The sequence below is a fragment of the Cricetulus griseus genome (assembly GCF_003668045.3).
Source record: "Cricetulus griseus strain 17A/GY chromosome 1 unlocalized genomic scaffold, alternate assembly CriGri-PICRH-1.0 chr1_0, whole genome shotgun sequence".
NCBI lineage: Eukaryota > Metazoa > Chordata > Mammalia > Rodentia > Cricetidae > Cricetulus > Cricetulus griseus.
The window spans coordinates 212,439,798-212,456,041 of NW_023276806.1; the positions used below are offsets into that span (position 1 = coordinate 212,439,798).

General features: G+C 38.1%; 1 protein-coding gene across 1 annotated transcript in view; it reads left to right on the plus strand.

Annotated features, from left to right (window-relative positions):
- The window catches only part of Bmt2 (base methyltransferase of 25S rRNA 2 homolog), a gene marked incomplete at its 5' end in the record, with an annotated part of 49,556 nt that overhangs the window by 8,426 nt on the left and 24,886 nt on the right, over positions 1-16,244 (plus strand). Inside the window, one exon of the mRNA XM_027389705.2 lies at positions 5,554-5,695. Within this exon, the coding sequence (XP_027245506.2) occupies positions 5,554-5,695 (142 nt within the window). The remainder of the gene's footprint in view (positions 1-5,553; positions 5,696-16,244) is intronic.

Below are 16,244 nucleotides of genomic sequence, written 5' to 3' on the forward strand. Positions count from 1 at the left end.
CCTATATGATTTTCTGTATTAATATTTTACCATTTGTGGCTTACAAATAAATTAGTTGGAGAGTTATACTCATTAAGCTTCAGATCTTTTCTTTATATTTGTACCTTTTTAAGAATGAGAATTAAGATAGTTACTGAGTAAAATAGTATCATTTCTAATTAGATGATCCCAGCATGTAAAATGCACTGATTCACTTCCTGAAATTTAAGAAACTCATTATAGTTCAGTGAGTGTTTTTACTCAAATTCCTTTTCCTTAAGCTTAAAGATTTTCTCAAAAGGCCTGTGAGTCATAACTCAACAGATATGACTGAACTTCCACTGTAAACTAGTTGTTTATTTTTGTTGCTGTTTTTTAGTGGGTTTTTAAAAATGTAAATATAGTGGGAATACAAAAAGTAGAAGTCATGCTATTGTGAACTTTGTTCTAGAATTTATATGACTTATAAGTTGACTTTAAAACTATGCAGTTGAACAAGTTATAGTTGATTCTCTAAATTTATTCTTATCTGATCATGGAATGTGTGTGTGTGTGTGTGTGTGTGTGTGTGTGTGTGTGTGTGTGTGTGTGTGTGTGTAATGAAGCTTTCTAAAAGTAATTTTTATATTCCTGTAATAGGAAAGGTGAAGTTGTATATTTATTGGATATATTCCTTCTTTGTCTCTTTTTAAAGTAATCCAGTTTTTCTAGGATGCCTGTAGGGAGTGAGTTTTAAGAGTGAGGCCCTGGGTTTGTAGCTTGGTAGTGCAATGCTTGACTAAGCATACACAGAGTCATGAGTTCACTTCCCAGAACTGCATAAAATTGAGCATGAGACCACCATATTCCTGTAATCCCAACACTGGTGCTGGAGGCAGAAGGATGATACATTTACGTCATCCAAGTTTGAGAACAGGCTCAGGGACATGAGACCCTTTCAACCATCATCAGAGAAGCTTCTTTTTGCAGTAGATGGCAGTTAATAAAAACTACCACTGAACTGTGCGCAAAGAATGAGAGACTGTTGGGAATTTAGCTCCAAATATCACACACCCTCCCCCAAGGCTCAGGTATCATCTTGGGAGAGGATGCCAGAAAGATTGTAAGAGCCAGAGGTAGTGAGTATGTGCAGTGAAACAGTATTTGCTAGACACAGCCAGGCTGTTGCACACATGTATTCATAGTGACTTGGATTGCATGCCTGAGAACTACACAGGTCCCAGCTTGGATGCGGGGAAAGCTCATGAAGTTGGGAGAGGAAAGTGGTGGGAGGAGGGTACAAAGGAATTGGAGGGGAGGGAATAATGGGTGAGATTGATAAGTTGTGCGTGTATGAGATGTTCAAACAATAAAAAATGAATAAACAAAATGAATGGGTTATTAATCATAGTGGTTTTGAGTCATTCACAAATGACATATTGAAATAAATCATAAGGTGAGCTCATTGCCAGCTTTGAGCTGAAATATTTAAACATCGTTATACTATCATGAACTATAGTTCTGAGCATATCTTGACTTCTATTTCTCTTTTGTCATTTGATAGTGAAAGTATCATCATTTATTTTGTGCATGTTGGATGCACGGGTAAGCAAGTGCACACCCTCAGGTGTTCCATGTGAAGGGCAAGAATAAAAGTTTGGTGCTTTCCTTAGTTGCTTTCCACTGTTCTTTTTAAATGACAGGCTTTCTGTCTGAACCTGGAGCTCACTGATTGTCTAGACTAGCTGGCCAGTGAGCTTTTGGAATTCTATGTACTGACCACTAGGATGGGATTATAGGCAGACACACTTGAACTTAACTTTTGAGTTGGGGCTGAGCAAGCACTGTACCCATTGGGCTATTTCTCCAGCTCCAACAAGTTAACTGTACTTTAACTCACAGTTTCCTGAAGGGAAGTCATGGCAGAATTAATGGTGGTAGGAGCAATCCCTGCCCCTGGTAGTTGGAACATGCAGTGGCTGGCATACATCTCAGTGGTGGCCAGGAAGCAGAGTGTATTATCCTTTTAAATGAAGCAGTAGGTAAAACTGTGGTTGGCCTAATAACCAAGTGACTGTCAAATGTCCTTAGAGTCAACTTTTAATATATATTTTATGTGTACAGTTTGAGTGTATAGAAATTTGGATATACATGCCAGGCATTTGGTGAACATTTTAATTTGGGGAGCAGTGCTTAAACATTTGTTAAATTCAGGATTTTTAACACTATACAAGCAGAATACTATGAAAAAATTAACTTGCCATTTTCCCCCTATAATTTATTTAAAATAGCGCCCTTAATAAGCTTTCCAGAATATGATGGAAAGTGAAATTTTCTCATGATTAAAAACCAACTATGGTTTGTCCATTTCTAATCATTAAACATTTACTGTAATGTATATTTAGTAGGCTTTGGTAAACGTTTGTCAGGTAAAGACTTGAGTTAAAATTTGTGGGTCAGGATACTTACAAAGGACATAGGGAATATATTAATGTCTGTTTTGTTATAGTTTTACTAACATTATATTTGTATATTTTTGCACTCTCCTCTCTTTTATTACCTGTTTGTTAACCTTACTATTTCATGTAGCATTTAGCACTTGTGTTTTATTCCCTTGGGTCTGGAGATGTCTTGGTAATTAAGATAAGTTGCTGCTCTCCAGAGAATCCAAGTTTGATTCTCAGCTCTTGCGTAAGGTGGCTCACAACTGCCTATAAACTGATATTACACCTTCTTCTTTTGGCTTTCATGGGCACCTACACACATGTGACTTTTGTGTGTGTGTGTGTGTGCATGTGTGCGTGCACGAGAGTGTTCTTCAAAACATATTCTTCAAAAAAGAAAAACCCTTTTCAGCAAACAGGGTATAAGAATAAAAACTATATAACATTTATTGTTTCTTTTCAGTTATATAGCTAAGTGCACTGAGCTCACAATAACATTAACTTTCAGTGTGAACACACTCCGAGGGTATGTAAACTACTGTTAATGAAAATGTTAAAAGAGTAAGTTGTTTGCAATTAAAGTCAATTAAACACACAGACAAATGTTGGAATCCTTTAAATGTCAGATAAGCAGATAATGGACCTCAAAAACTACATGAAAAGCACTATTTAAAGACAGTTTGGTTGAATGTGAAGAATACAGAGGCCTTTAAAAATGCTATACAGAAATAGGCTACTCTGTAGTTATAATCATCTTTGCATCTTTTAGCTAGTAGTTAATTATAGAGTAAATCAAGTTTTAGAGTCTAGAATGACATGGTAAGGACACTAAGAAGTTTTATTAGAGGACAGAAGTGTCTCACATAACCACCCTTAGTTCTTAGCTGTAATGGGCAAACACTGAACTCATAGTCACCATAACGAGTTCCACTTTGAGTGTGTTCTGTTTTCTCTAGAGCGTGGAGCCTTTGGTTGATAAGGCCTTACTCAGTAAGTGCATACTAGAATCCAAGGGTTAATAGCATTCCCTAGTTAATGGGAACTAGGAAAGCTAGTGCTGAAACCTCCTGTCCTTAGATCCAGCAGCATTGTGGCTATGATGTCCTCACCAGCAATGTCACTGACAACCCCTCTACTGTTGATTAGCTTTTTCTCCTAGCCACCCCACATCCACTTACTTCTATGGTAGGGCTCTCTTCCAAATCAACTACAAATAGTCAAGTTTTAAGTTTGACCTACCATGTAGAATCTAAATTAAGTCTTGCAGGAATGAAGTCAGTTTTCAATACACACAGGTTCTTTGAAATACATTTGATAATAGAATTTTTATACAAATGACTCACATTCACAAACACATGGAATTCATTCAAGTATTACTGAATAATGTATGTTATGTGGGATAGTGGAACAAGTCCAAAGGAACTTGTAAAGTTGTTGCAAAACTCAAATCATGAAGCAGCTCCGTCATACCTCACTGAGTCATTTAGTATCAAGTTTGATGGGTAAATTTAAGAATGGTGTTGTGAGTGCATGAAGAGATCACTAATCAGAGCACTGCTGTGAAGACCTCCTATTCTCTTTAAGGCTTAATACATCACTGAATCTGATAGATGCTGCTATGAAAGAAATTTTTGAGAATTTAGAAAAAATTTGTTTGATTTTTGGGAGACAGAGATGGTTAACCTGATGTGTAGCAAATTAAGAGCCTAGCCCCTTCACAAATATTAGTTACTAATGAAAATGTTAGTATATAAAGGGCATAACATCCCTTTACCATTAGTTGAGCTTCCATTTACTTTGAATTAAAGTCAGTATTCAGTCTGTGAATCATTGGTACCATGATCATTTTAACTGGACAGTGTGTGTAAAGGTGTGTTGTACCTTTACTTATGTTTATGAACAGAGTCAAAAGTAGAGGATAAAAACAGGTTTTCAACTCAGTACTTAAAAGACTGTGAAGCTAAAGTGGCCAGTAAATAGAATCAATTGACTGTTCTTCAATTTTGAATAAATATGTTGATTGTTAAATATAAACTATTTTCATCCATTTTCTGTAAAAGAAAAAAGAGACTTAATCTTGCTTAGGAAAAGAATTTAAATGTAATTAACCCCACAGTTGGCTACTTCTTACATGTTTATTGTTACTACACAAATACCTATATTTAGATATGGTGCAAGAGAACTCAATTCCTTTGTTACAGATGTTGAAGGAAAGCACTCAGATAATTTTGATTCTTTACCCTGTTGTGCAAATGACAGTTATTTGGTTAAATAATTCTCCAATCTTTATCAGTCTTCACAATGACATTTGAAATTCCATCTTAAATATGATAATGACTGGTTTAAAAGAAATAGTTGGATAATAACCTTCTGTGTATGTGTTTGTATGTGTGCATGTGTATAGCACAAAGGACAACCTTAGGTGTCATTCTCAAGTACCATTTGCCTTATATTTTTATTGTTTTGGAGTCAGGGTCTATCCCTACTCTTGAACTGACCAATCGGACTGTTAGTTGACTTATTAGCCATGATCAGCATGCCAGAAGGGACCAACCTGTCTCTCCCTCCCCAGCCCTTGGATCACAAGCTCTGGCAGAGCTTGTGATTAGCCTCTGGCAGAGGAATCCCAAGTCTTTGTGTTTGTAAAGCAGACATTTTATCAAGTGAAGCATGTCCCTCCTGGCCACTTACTTAGACTCTTTATTCAGAACATTAACATAAGCTCAAAACTTTGGAGAGGCTTGAAGCATGCTTTGTTTCAGAGCAAGAGAAAATTTAAAGGTACAGTATACCTAGACAAGTACAAAACCCCGGTGGCTATGTTCTTCTTTTCAAGGTTGTATAACGTGAAACTATTGCTTGATTTCGAGCCATACATGTACCCTACTAACATGCATTTGCTTTATGAATTGATAGTTCACATGTGTATATCTGTGTGTGTATACATATAATCAGTGATGTTCAACTTTACAAGTGTGTTTAAAAGGGTACATTTTGATTGTCAGATCATTGATTGTAAAGCAATGTGTAAAACTTCATTAAGTTTTAATTATGATTTATTGTATTCTTGTTTTATGAACTAGCTTTATTTTCCTAAAATTAGCTCACACATAAAAATAGTTAACTTAGCTCATCTTTTCTTTGCATACAGTGGGAGATTTTGATAAGATCTGGAGAGAACACTGTGAAGATGCTGAAACACTTTGTGAATATGCTGTTGCAATGAAAAACTTGGCAGATAATCACTGGGCAAAAACTTGTGAGGGTGAAGGTCGCATTGAATGGTGTTGTAGGTGAGTGTTTTATAAACTGTCACTTTTGGTCTCCAATATACTCTTGAACTTAAATGTAAAATGATGTACAACTTACTGTACCACAATGGAAACTATACATACTCTAAGTGATGTCTTTAAGATCCTCTTTTTCCTTTGTGTTTCACATTGCCTAGGTTTATTTCAGTTATCTTTTAATTGAAATGTTCAAGGCTAGTCTTACTGCAACTTGCTTTGCCATGGCTGGCTGATATACATGGGAGGCCTACCTTTCCTGAAGAGAAAGGAGGAGGAGTAGATGGGTGGGTAGTTGGGGGCTGGGGGTGGGGGAGGGGAAACTGTGATCAGTCTGGAAAAAATTAGCTTATTGATAGACAAAAACCTGATCGGCCAAAGTAATATAATATATATTAATTTAAGTATTCATGTATTTTAAATACAACAATTCTTAAGCCACCCATAATTAAAAAAAAAAAACTCCTTTGGTAATACATTTGGATTCAAGTAAGAAGTGAGTACATTAAACTTAAAAGCATGGTAAGTTTTAAAATCTTAAATTTTTGGTGTGTGATTTTGGGATATGTCAGCATGCACATTGACTTTGGGTGTTTATTTTCTAATAGTACAATTTCTAATATTGAAAGTCAGAAAATGAAATACTATTACTGTCAAATGTAGTAAAATTAGAAGGAGCTATTTATATGTTGATTGAAGCTCTGTTTTGTTTGTGTAAGTATATGATAGCTTCTAACTTATACTTCGTTTTTCATTAAAATTTTCCGGTCTTTTTTTTTTTTTTTTTTTTTTTTTTTTTGGTTTTTCCAGACAGGTTTTCTCTGGGTAGCTTTGGAGTCTATCCTGGCACTCGTTCTGTAGACCAGGCTGGCCTGGAACTCAAAGAGATCCACCTGCCTCTGCCTCTGAGTGCTGGGATTAAAGGTGTGCACCACCAATGCCCAGCAAATTTTTCCCTTTTTAAATTCAGTTTTCTTAAAGATTTATTTTTATTTGTGTGTGTGTGTGTGCATTTTTATTTGTGTGTGTGCGCGTGCGTGCGTGCGTGCGTGCGTGCGTGCGTGCGTGCGTGCGTGTGTGTGTGTGTGTGTGTGTGTGTGTGTGTTTGCCATCTGTGTGCAGTCTGAAGAAGACAGAAGAGGTTGTTGGATGTCTTGAAGATAAATTCATAGGCTCTTGTAAGTACCCTGACATACCTGGGTACTGGAAACTCAGCTCAAGTCCTCTGGAAAGAACAGCCAGCTAGTGGGCTCTACTTCAGCCATCAGCCTCCACCCCTTTAAATGTTTGTAGTTTTTGAAACTCTGTTGTTATATATATTCTGATTATAGTTTCTCCATCCCAACTACTCCTATATTCTTCCCTCCTCTTCACCCACCCAAATCCAGCCCATTTAATTCAAATTTTCCTTTAGTAATATTTCTGAAATCATATTCTTTGTTCTTTTAAAACATTTATTTTTATTAGAAAGAATATAAATCATTTTAATGGACAAACATTCAAAACAATTTAACCATAACAAGTATATGAATTCTGTTTTAATACTTCCTCTGCTGAAGGTTAACAATGTTATTTTGTATTGTAGTGTTTTGTTTCTTTCTCCTCTTTTGTTAAAAATTCTTTGCCAATTCTTTTTATTGAGCTATACATTTTTCCCCACTCCCCTTCCCTATCCAGACTTACCCTCCCCCCTGCCTCTCACACTCCCAATTTACTTCAGGAGAGTTCAGGCAGGAGGCTTCCAGCAGGCGTTGAGGCTGACTAACAAGGTCTGAGGGCGAATGAATCAGTTCATACATACACACATTTCTCTCATGGCTCTTTATTCTTCAAAAAATGTTCTTCCCACAAAGCTCTCTTTAAGATTTCTCCTCAAAAGTTCTTTCTCTAAAAGTTCCCTCTTAAAGTTCTTGTTAGAGGTTCTTAAAAATTCTCCTGAAGTCCTTTCTAAAAATTCTCAGAAATTCCCTCAGGTTTCCAGTTTCTATATTCAATACAGATAAAATTAACAACTCCCTGACAATAGCACAATACCAGGCATGCATTTCTCTCAGAACCTGGAAGGCAGATAAAATCTTGAGAAAAGCAGGTACCTCATGTCTCATAGGGGAGGGTGACTTGTAAAACGTCCAGGAAAACTGATATCTCAGAGGGACATGACTTGTAAAAAGTGCTGTTAACTGATTAAATGGGACTTCTCAGTGCTATATCAAAGGGGGAAACTAAGGCTATTTAGTGTGAGATCTAGAGGCTGCAGCTCTTACCTGCAGCTCTTACCTGACACCTGGTGAGAAGGAATTTCCTTTCTCTGGGGCCTTTTTGAGAATATAAACCACGAAGTATATTTTCTTCATCAGGAATTAATACTGGTGGGTTGATACCTAGAATATTAATTGCTGTTTCTATAGTAAATGATAAAGGCTTCCAGCATCACACTCTCCTTTAGTTTATTTTTAAAAAGTGTGTAGATCTCTCTTCTTGGGCAGTGTAAACTGTGGGTGAATAAAAGTCTGAAGATGACTTAAAGTATAATTATTGATTAATACATTGCTGGTTTTTGTTCTTTGGGGGGCTACCATTATGGAAAAAGGGGGTGCTTTGGCTCCACAAGGGTTCCACAGAGATGACAGTGATTATTCAAAAGGCAGGTGTCCCCAAGACTTTGCAAATGGGGTTTCCTCCAAGGGAATGTATGATGATCCTGATGGGTCAGCCTAGTGATTTTGTTAACTGACATCTCATTGCATAATTCCTGTGGCCTATGGCCTGTGGCATTTACTCAGGAGATCTTGTCTTTTTCCCCTTGCTAGGCAGATCCATGTATGTCTCTCTTAGGGTCCTTTCTGTTTCCTAGGCTCTCTGGGGTTGTGGCCTGCAGTCTGGTTGTCCTTTGTACAACTTTTTAAATAGTTTGATCATGTTTTTCTCTTTTCCAGCTCCCCACTGATCTTCTCTACCTCCCTATTCTTTCAGTATTATGTTCTGTCTGTCTCTCTCTCTCTCAAACACACAATGGAGATCAAAACAAACAATAGTACACAAAAATATTCCAAAACCACAAAATGAAACAAAAAGACCCCCCACCACCACCACCACCACACACACAAACAGCAGCAATAACGAAAAACAGGGCGTTTATTTTGTGGTGGGAAACTGTTCCTGGTCATAGGAATTGCCCTGGACTGTGGTTGATATAGCCAGGCACATACCATTGAAGGAAACTGTTTTTCCCTTTTCCGGCAGCTACAAACAGGTTCTTGTTTAGGGGTGGGACTCTGTGTCCGCTTCCTTCTGTCAGTGCTAAGACTCCATCTGGCTTGAACCTGTGCAGGTCTTGTGTGTCCTGCACAGTCTCTGTGAGTTCATGTGTCCATCAGTCTTGTTATGTTGAAAACACACTGTTTCCTTGGCATTATCTCCGGCTCTTAAGATCTTTGAGCCACCTCATGCACGGAAGCCTCTGATCCCTAAGGTGAGGGATTTTCTTAGTAATTCTTTAGAATTTCACATGGTGTATTTTGATCATATTCATACTCTCTCCCCACTCATCCCAGATTTTCCCCACTCTTTGCCCACCCAACTTGATGGTTTTTTTTCTACCTGTTTTTGTCTGTCTACTTAGCCTTCTTGTTCACTATTTTAAAAAAAAAGAGAATCTAGTTTGTGTTGGTCAACTACATCTGTGTATGGGGCCTACCCCATACGATTGAGATACCTGATGTCTCAGCATTGACGAAAACTCATTTTCCTTCTCCTCACAGCAATCAAAAGTCAAGTATCTCCTCAGCAAGGGGTAGGACTTCAGGCCCTTTTCCCCTCCCCCATGCTGAGATTTTTTTTTTTTACCTGTTTGAGCTTGTGGAGGTCTAGTGTGTGTGATAACAATCTTGTGAGTTGATAGGGGCAACTGCTCTGTTTGTGTATGAAAACACTGTTTCTGTGTAGTCATTAATCGCCTCTTGCTATTACAGTTTTTCCAACCCCTCTTCCACATCATTTCCTAAGCTTAGAGGGGAAAGGTTTATTACATTTCCATTACAACTAAGTACTCTGAATTTTCTTATTTTCTGCAAGTTGACTGGGTTTTGATTGTCACTTACGGTAAGAAGCTTTTTCTGATGAAAATTGAGTTATGCACTGATAAGGGGTAAACCTGTAAGTTATTAGGAGTAATTTTATTGCCCTATCCATTTTACAGAATAATAGTGGTAGGCTTTTTCCTAGCACTCATGAGCCATTTAGCCCCAGGTTCTTAGCCTCATCGACAGTGTCAGGTGTATATGGGTTCCATCTCCAGTAGTGGGCTTCACTGCCAATCAAGAAGTGACTGGTAACATCTATAGGATTTGCGCCACTATTGTACCAGTGCAGGTTGCAGAGAAGTCACTATTATAGCATGCAGAGTTCAGGGTTCAAAGCTGAGTGAGGTTGGTGATTACTTTTTGCCTCTGGCCATGTAGACGGACGGCATCTTCTAGCACTGTGAATACTAGCCAGTAAGGATGAAGCTTCCAGGCCAGTACTAGCTCCATTTCTCCATGTTCTCTTGACTTAAGCATGTGGTGTTTTCAGTGGTGGGGTCTTACTGTCAAGTTCTAGAGGGTAACAAATAGAATTGACAGTAGCCTGTATTTGGCATTATGGGGCAGGCTGCCTAGGGGACCCAATTGGCCAACACCTCAAAAGACATAGCCTATTCTGATTACTGGGGCTTTTATTTTGTAATATATTGTATCTATTGGGATATTGTGTCCATGTGGTCTCCCATCACCATTATAGGTTTTTCCAACCTTTGGAACTAATTTTTATATCGTGTATACATTTTAGAAAGTTTCCACAAAGTAGGTTTCTGTATTGCTTTCCAAAATGCTTTCAGTGTTAATTCTCTCTCCCCGTATTCTCTTTTACCCTCTTGTCCTTTGCCTTACCCAATCCTTCCTGTTCCATCTCCCAGCTTTCTCACTCAATAATGCTATTTTCTAGTACCCAGTCCTTGAAAGGTTCCTCCTTCTCAATGGCCCTTAGCAGTTATCTAACCTCTATGGTTATTCCAAATGAAACATAAATATATAAAGTTTTAAAGCTTAAATCCATTTATGAGAGGAAACATGCCATGCTTATCTTTCTGGATTAACCATAATCAAAGGGTTCCCTCCTTCATCATGATTGTTTCCAGTTCCATCCGTTTACCTGTAAGTTTCATTTTTTTCTTAACAAATGAGTAGTGGTTCTATGTGTGTGTGTGTGTGTGTGTGTGTGTGTGTGTGTGTGTGTGTGTGTGTGTGTACCACATTTTCGTTTTCTGTTCTTCAGTTGATATCTAGGCTGTTTTCTATTTCCTGACTATTATGAATAGAGGGGCATTGACCATGGATGAGCAAGTATCTCTATAGTAAGATAACAGTCCTTTTTAAGAATGTTGAAGAGTGGTATAGTTACATCTTGTGGTAGATCAATTGTTTATCTTCTTGAGAGTCTCCACACTGTTTTCTATAGTGGCTGAGCAGCTTGCCCTCTCACCATCAGTGAGTAAATATTGTCTTTCTCTGTAGCCTCCAGGCCATCTACTTCATTTGGATTGTTGTTTTTGTTTATTATTGTTTTCTTTTTTTAATCCTAGCCAGTCTGACTGTGTAAAACATCAAAATAATAATAATCCAATTAAAATATCAGTCAGGAAACTAGGAGTTTTTTTTTTTTACTGTCTTGGTTTTTTTTTTTTTTTTTTTTTGACTAGGAGTATTCTTTTTTTTTTTTTTTGAGACAGGGTTTCTCTGTGTAGCTTTGGAGCCTATCCTGCACTCGCTCTGGAGACCAGGCTGGCCTTGAACTCACAGAGATCCGCCTGCCTCTGCCTCCCAAGTGCTGGGATTAAAGGTGTGTGTCACCAATGCCTGGCTACTAGGAGTATTCTTAAATGACCTGGCTGAGAAACACGTAAATGAGGATCAGCATCCATAGCCTTTAGGGAATGCAAATTAGTACTTTGAGATTTCATCATCTATTAGTTTTTTGAAAATCTTCCTGAGTACTCTGTTTAATTCCTGCCTATGCCACTTTCTCTCCACTCCAACTCTTCCCTTGTCCTCCCTCTGTAGCTCTCTCTGTCAATTTCATGACACCTTCTATAATTAGTAGTAGTTGTGTGTGTGTGTGTGTGTGTGTGTGTGTGTGTGTGTGTGTGTGATCCAGAACAAAATGTGTATTTAAGAGAGGTTATACAGTATCTTTATTTAAACCTAAAGCAATTTTGGCCGAAAAGGCTTCCACACAATATTAAAATTTGAATTATATATAATTTAATTTTAATACACTTCCTTAATTTTAGGAGAGCCATATATTTTATATATACACAGGCATACATTCATGCATATATGAGGTAAGTGAAAGTAGTGAGAGACTGAGAACGGTGGGTTGTGGGATAAAGAATTGTACAGTTGGGAAAACAAAGGAAGGATCCCTTTCCCCCAAAACCCAAAAAAAACAAGAAAAGAAAAATGGGGTGTTTGTAATTAACTGCTTAGTTTTATTTGCTTAGCTTTGTGGAGAGAATGACTGTAGAGTTGACTGTTTGCACCCCGCCCCACAACTAAGAAACCAAAGAAGTGTGGTGGTAGGCGAGAACCCTCCCTGGTCATATGACGTTCCAGTGTCATCTAGTCAGGAACAGAACCACCGTTGCTTTGCTCCATAGCCTTGGCTTTAATTGTCATTACAGTCCGAGAAGCAAACCCTCCTCCTGTTTGACTTATGTGGGTTTTGATGTGTGGCATTCTCAGAGGAACATTTGGACCATCCACTCATACAGTGACTCCTTTTTTTCCCTTGAATTGGTTTTTTTCAAGAGGCATTGTATCTTCTTGTGCCCAGAAAGAGATTATTTTTAAGTCAAACTGCTAAAAATAGTTGATATGAATTTGACTCAAACTCCTGAAGAACAATAGTTAAGTACAAGACGGGGATTTAAAAACAACACAAGATTGAGCCTACCATGATGACTCATGCTTTTACAACGCTGCACTTCGGAGGCAGGGTCAGCAGAGTTGGGAGTCTGAACATGCCTGGGCTATTCACTGAGATCTTGATCCAGAACAAAAGGTGTGTGTAAGAGAGGTTGTACTGTGTCTTTATTTAAACCTAAAGCCTTCAAAACAATATTAAATTTGCAGTATATATCATTTTATTTTAAATTGTATATAATTTCTTTCCCTCTTGGTAATTATAAGAGATCAGTATTATTTTCAAAGCTAATATGGACTTCAATGCCAGTTGGGCAAAAGTTTGCTTCCATTTAGTTGTACTTAAAATTTTAAAGAAATTTGTTGTGTGAAATAAGGCTGTGACTTGTTTACTTTCTTAAGATTTTTTTTTTGTGGCCATTTAGTTGGAATAATTCAGTGTTGGATTTCTTTTTATGAGAATAATTAGATTTCAAATGTAATATGAAATAAACACACAAAAATAAACTATATAAAGGTATAGGTATAATTTCAATAAAACATTTTAATGCATATTCACAAAGATAGATAAACACATTCTTTTCTGAACAATTTGAAAGCAGTCCACAAATAGCATGCCTTGCTATGCCTGAACTCACAACTCATAAGGAGAAAATCCTTCTGTGTAATCACAGTGCCATTATCAGTAATCTTCTCATTTACTAAAGATATCTAGTTAATAAATTTAGTTGTTTTTTTTTTTTTTCTTGCTGTCTCCTGAACGAATCTTAGAGTTTTATGGTGGTTTGAATTACAATGGCCCCTGGAGGCTCCATACATTTAAATACTGTTCCATAGTTGCTAGAACTGTTTGGAAAGGAATAGGAGGTATGGCCTTCTTAGAGGAAGTATGTCATTGGAGGTGGGGGGGGGTGGGTATTGGAAGTTTCAAAAGCCCATGTCACTCCCAGTTAGCAAGCTCATGCTGCCTTTCTCTTGCTAGCTAGATCTCTTGCTTTCTGCCTTATGGTTGTCTCCTCACGTAAGCAGTATGTGTGTCTGTCTGCTGCTGCCATGCTCTTGGCTTCAGTGCTCATGGACTAACACTCTGGAACCATGAGCCCCAAATTAAATGCTTTCTTTTGTAGTTTGCTTTGGTTGTGGTGCTTAGTCACAGCAGTAGAACAAGAACTAAGACAAGTTTCTAAGTTTTTTTTCTAAATGCCATTAGACCTTAATATCTCTGTGTCCTGACTTTTGTTGAGTTTTTGCCAAAATGCAGTCTTTTAGAAAACTTGGCATAGTTTAATTTTGGTTGTTGCTTAAAAGTGGCTAATTGCATTGTTCAAATATTTTAGGTTTCCTCGTTGATTTTCCTGTTGTGGTATCTTATTTTATCAATTACTGAGAAATGTTATAAGATGAATTTTCTCAAATTTCTTAAAATTACTTGACTATTTTCTCTATTTTTGCTTGTTTTGTGTATAATACACTGAGACTTTCTCTGCTTATTTTAACATAGTTTAGCTTCAGGTCTGTTTCTTTTGGTTATAGGCCTTTTTTTCCCCCTGCATCATTGTATGTGTGGTGGTTTGGTAATATGCTATTGTGCTTTAAAGACATATTTTCCCCAGAAAGGACAGGACTTTTTTTTTTTCTTTCTCTCTCTCTGATACAGGAGCTGTGGTGAGAGAAAGAACACTTAGATCCATCAGTAGTAATTGGTCTGGAATGGATCTAAATTACCTCTTTAGAAAACGTCAGTTCATATTAGGTTTTGGATGCTCTTTGAGTAAGTGAATGAATGCTCTGTGTATGCAGAGGGACAGCTCTTGGAGAAGAAGAGCTAATAATTTGAGATATTAGCAAAAGAAAGGGCACAACGATCCTTCTCTGCTTTTTCCTTCCATGCCCAGGCCCTCATGCTGCTGCTGCCCAAGAGGCTTAAAGAAAGTATGAGGAATTATATCTGTAGTTTGATCATCCCTTAAAGCTCTGCCTCTTCAGGATCCTGGAACTCTGGCTCTTCTTCCTGCTCAGAAGCACGGCAGAACATGCTCCCATTGCCTCTATCCCCTCAGTCAGGACAGGCTTTTCCTTGTAGTTTCTTCATTCCTTTAAGCCTCCAGGCTTCTCTCCTCCAGGCTTTTAAAAGTCTACATTGTTTTAGATTCTATAGTTTTGGGGTTTTTTTTGATACTGTAGACGTTGGAAACTGTTGTAATTGTCTCCATCCTAGTCTTAAACCAGTTTTGTTACTTACATTCAGTATTCCTGTGTTTGTTTCCTCTTGGAGCTATTTAGTCATGTTTACTTCTTGTAAACTGGAAGTTGGCTCCAGAGCAGATAGAAACAGTCTTATTTTACATATCAATCCCAGTTCTCTCTCCATGCCATCCTCCCATACCCCCCAAAACTCCCCGAATCCCACCCCCCCATCCACTCCCCAGGGAGGATGAGGCCTTTCATGAGGGATCATTAAAATCGGTCATATTATTTGGGGCAGGGCCTAGGCCCTCCCCTGTGTATCTAGGCTAAAGAGTTTCTCTCCACAGAGCCGTGGTTCTTAACCTGTGGGGTTGTGACCCTTTGCAGGGGTGGTGGTAGAGGTTTGAACAACCCTTTCCCAGTGGAGGCTCTGGGAAGAGCTAAGGAGAAAATGCCTCTATCAACTTGGCCTGTAGGTAAGTCTACAGGCATTTTCCTGATTAGTGATTGATATGGGAAGGCCCTGACCTTACTGCAGTTCCACCCCTAGGCAGATGGTTCTGGATAATGTAAGAAAGCTGACCAAGTAAGCCATGGAAAGCAGGCCAGTAAGCACATGCCTCCATGGCCTCTGCTTCAGTTCCTGCCTCCAGGTTCTTTAGATCCTCCCCTGACTTCCTTCATAATCCACTGTTATGGGACATGTAAGCTCACATAAACCCTTTGCTCCCTACGTTGCTTTGGATCTTGGTGTTTATCACAACAGTAGATAGCAAACTATGGTACTGTCTATCAATTCTGTGTCCATTTAGCAGAATTATAATAGTTGGTACTGTGACTTGTATGCCCCCCAAGCATGGATTCTTGGTCATATTTCCATTACCAGGCAGGTTTCCTCCTATGGAGCAGGTCTTAGCTCCTTTATCAGAAGGCCGATAGTTATTCCCATCATATTTGTGCTACTATTGCATCCATAGGCATATCTTGTCATGCCACTTAATATTGCAGTTCTCCCATGAGGACTTTCACCCTCCTGGTCCCTCCAGCAGCCTATATAGCAACTGCCGATGCTAGGAAAGTTAGCTATTGTGGTGGAATCGTCTTGGTCATTTGTAACTTGATTTACCTACCTTGTGACCAGAGTCTGTAGTATTTTTAATAGTAGGATCTTACCCTCCAATTCTGGTGGCCACAATTAAGTCATTTATTTGTGCTCTTTCAAATTATTTAATATGTAGGCACCTAGGGCTATAAACATTTCCCTTAGAGCTACTTTTAATGTGGCCCATAGGTTTTGTTGTTTTTTGTTTTAATTTAGTTCCAGGATATTTTGATTTCTTTCTTGATTCTTTTTCCTTTTGATCCATTTATCATTCAGTAAAAAGTTGTCTAGTTTCCATGAATTTGTA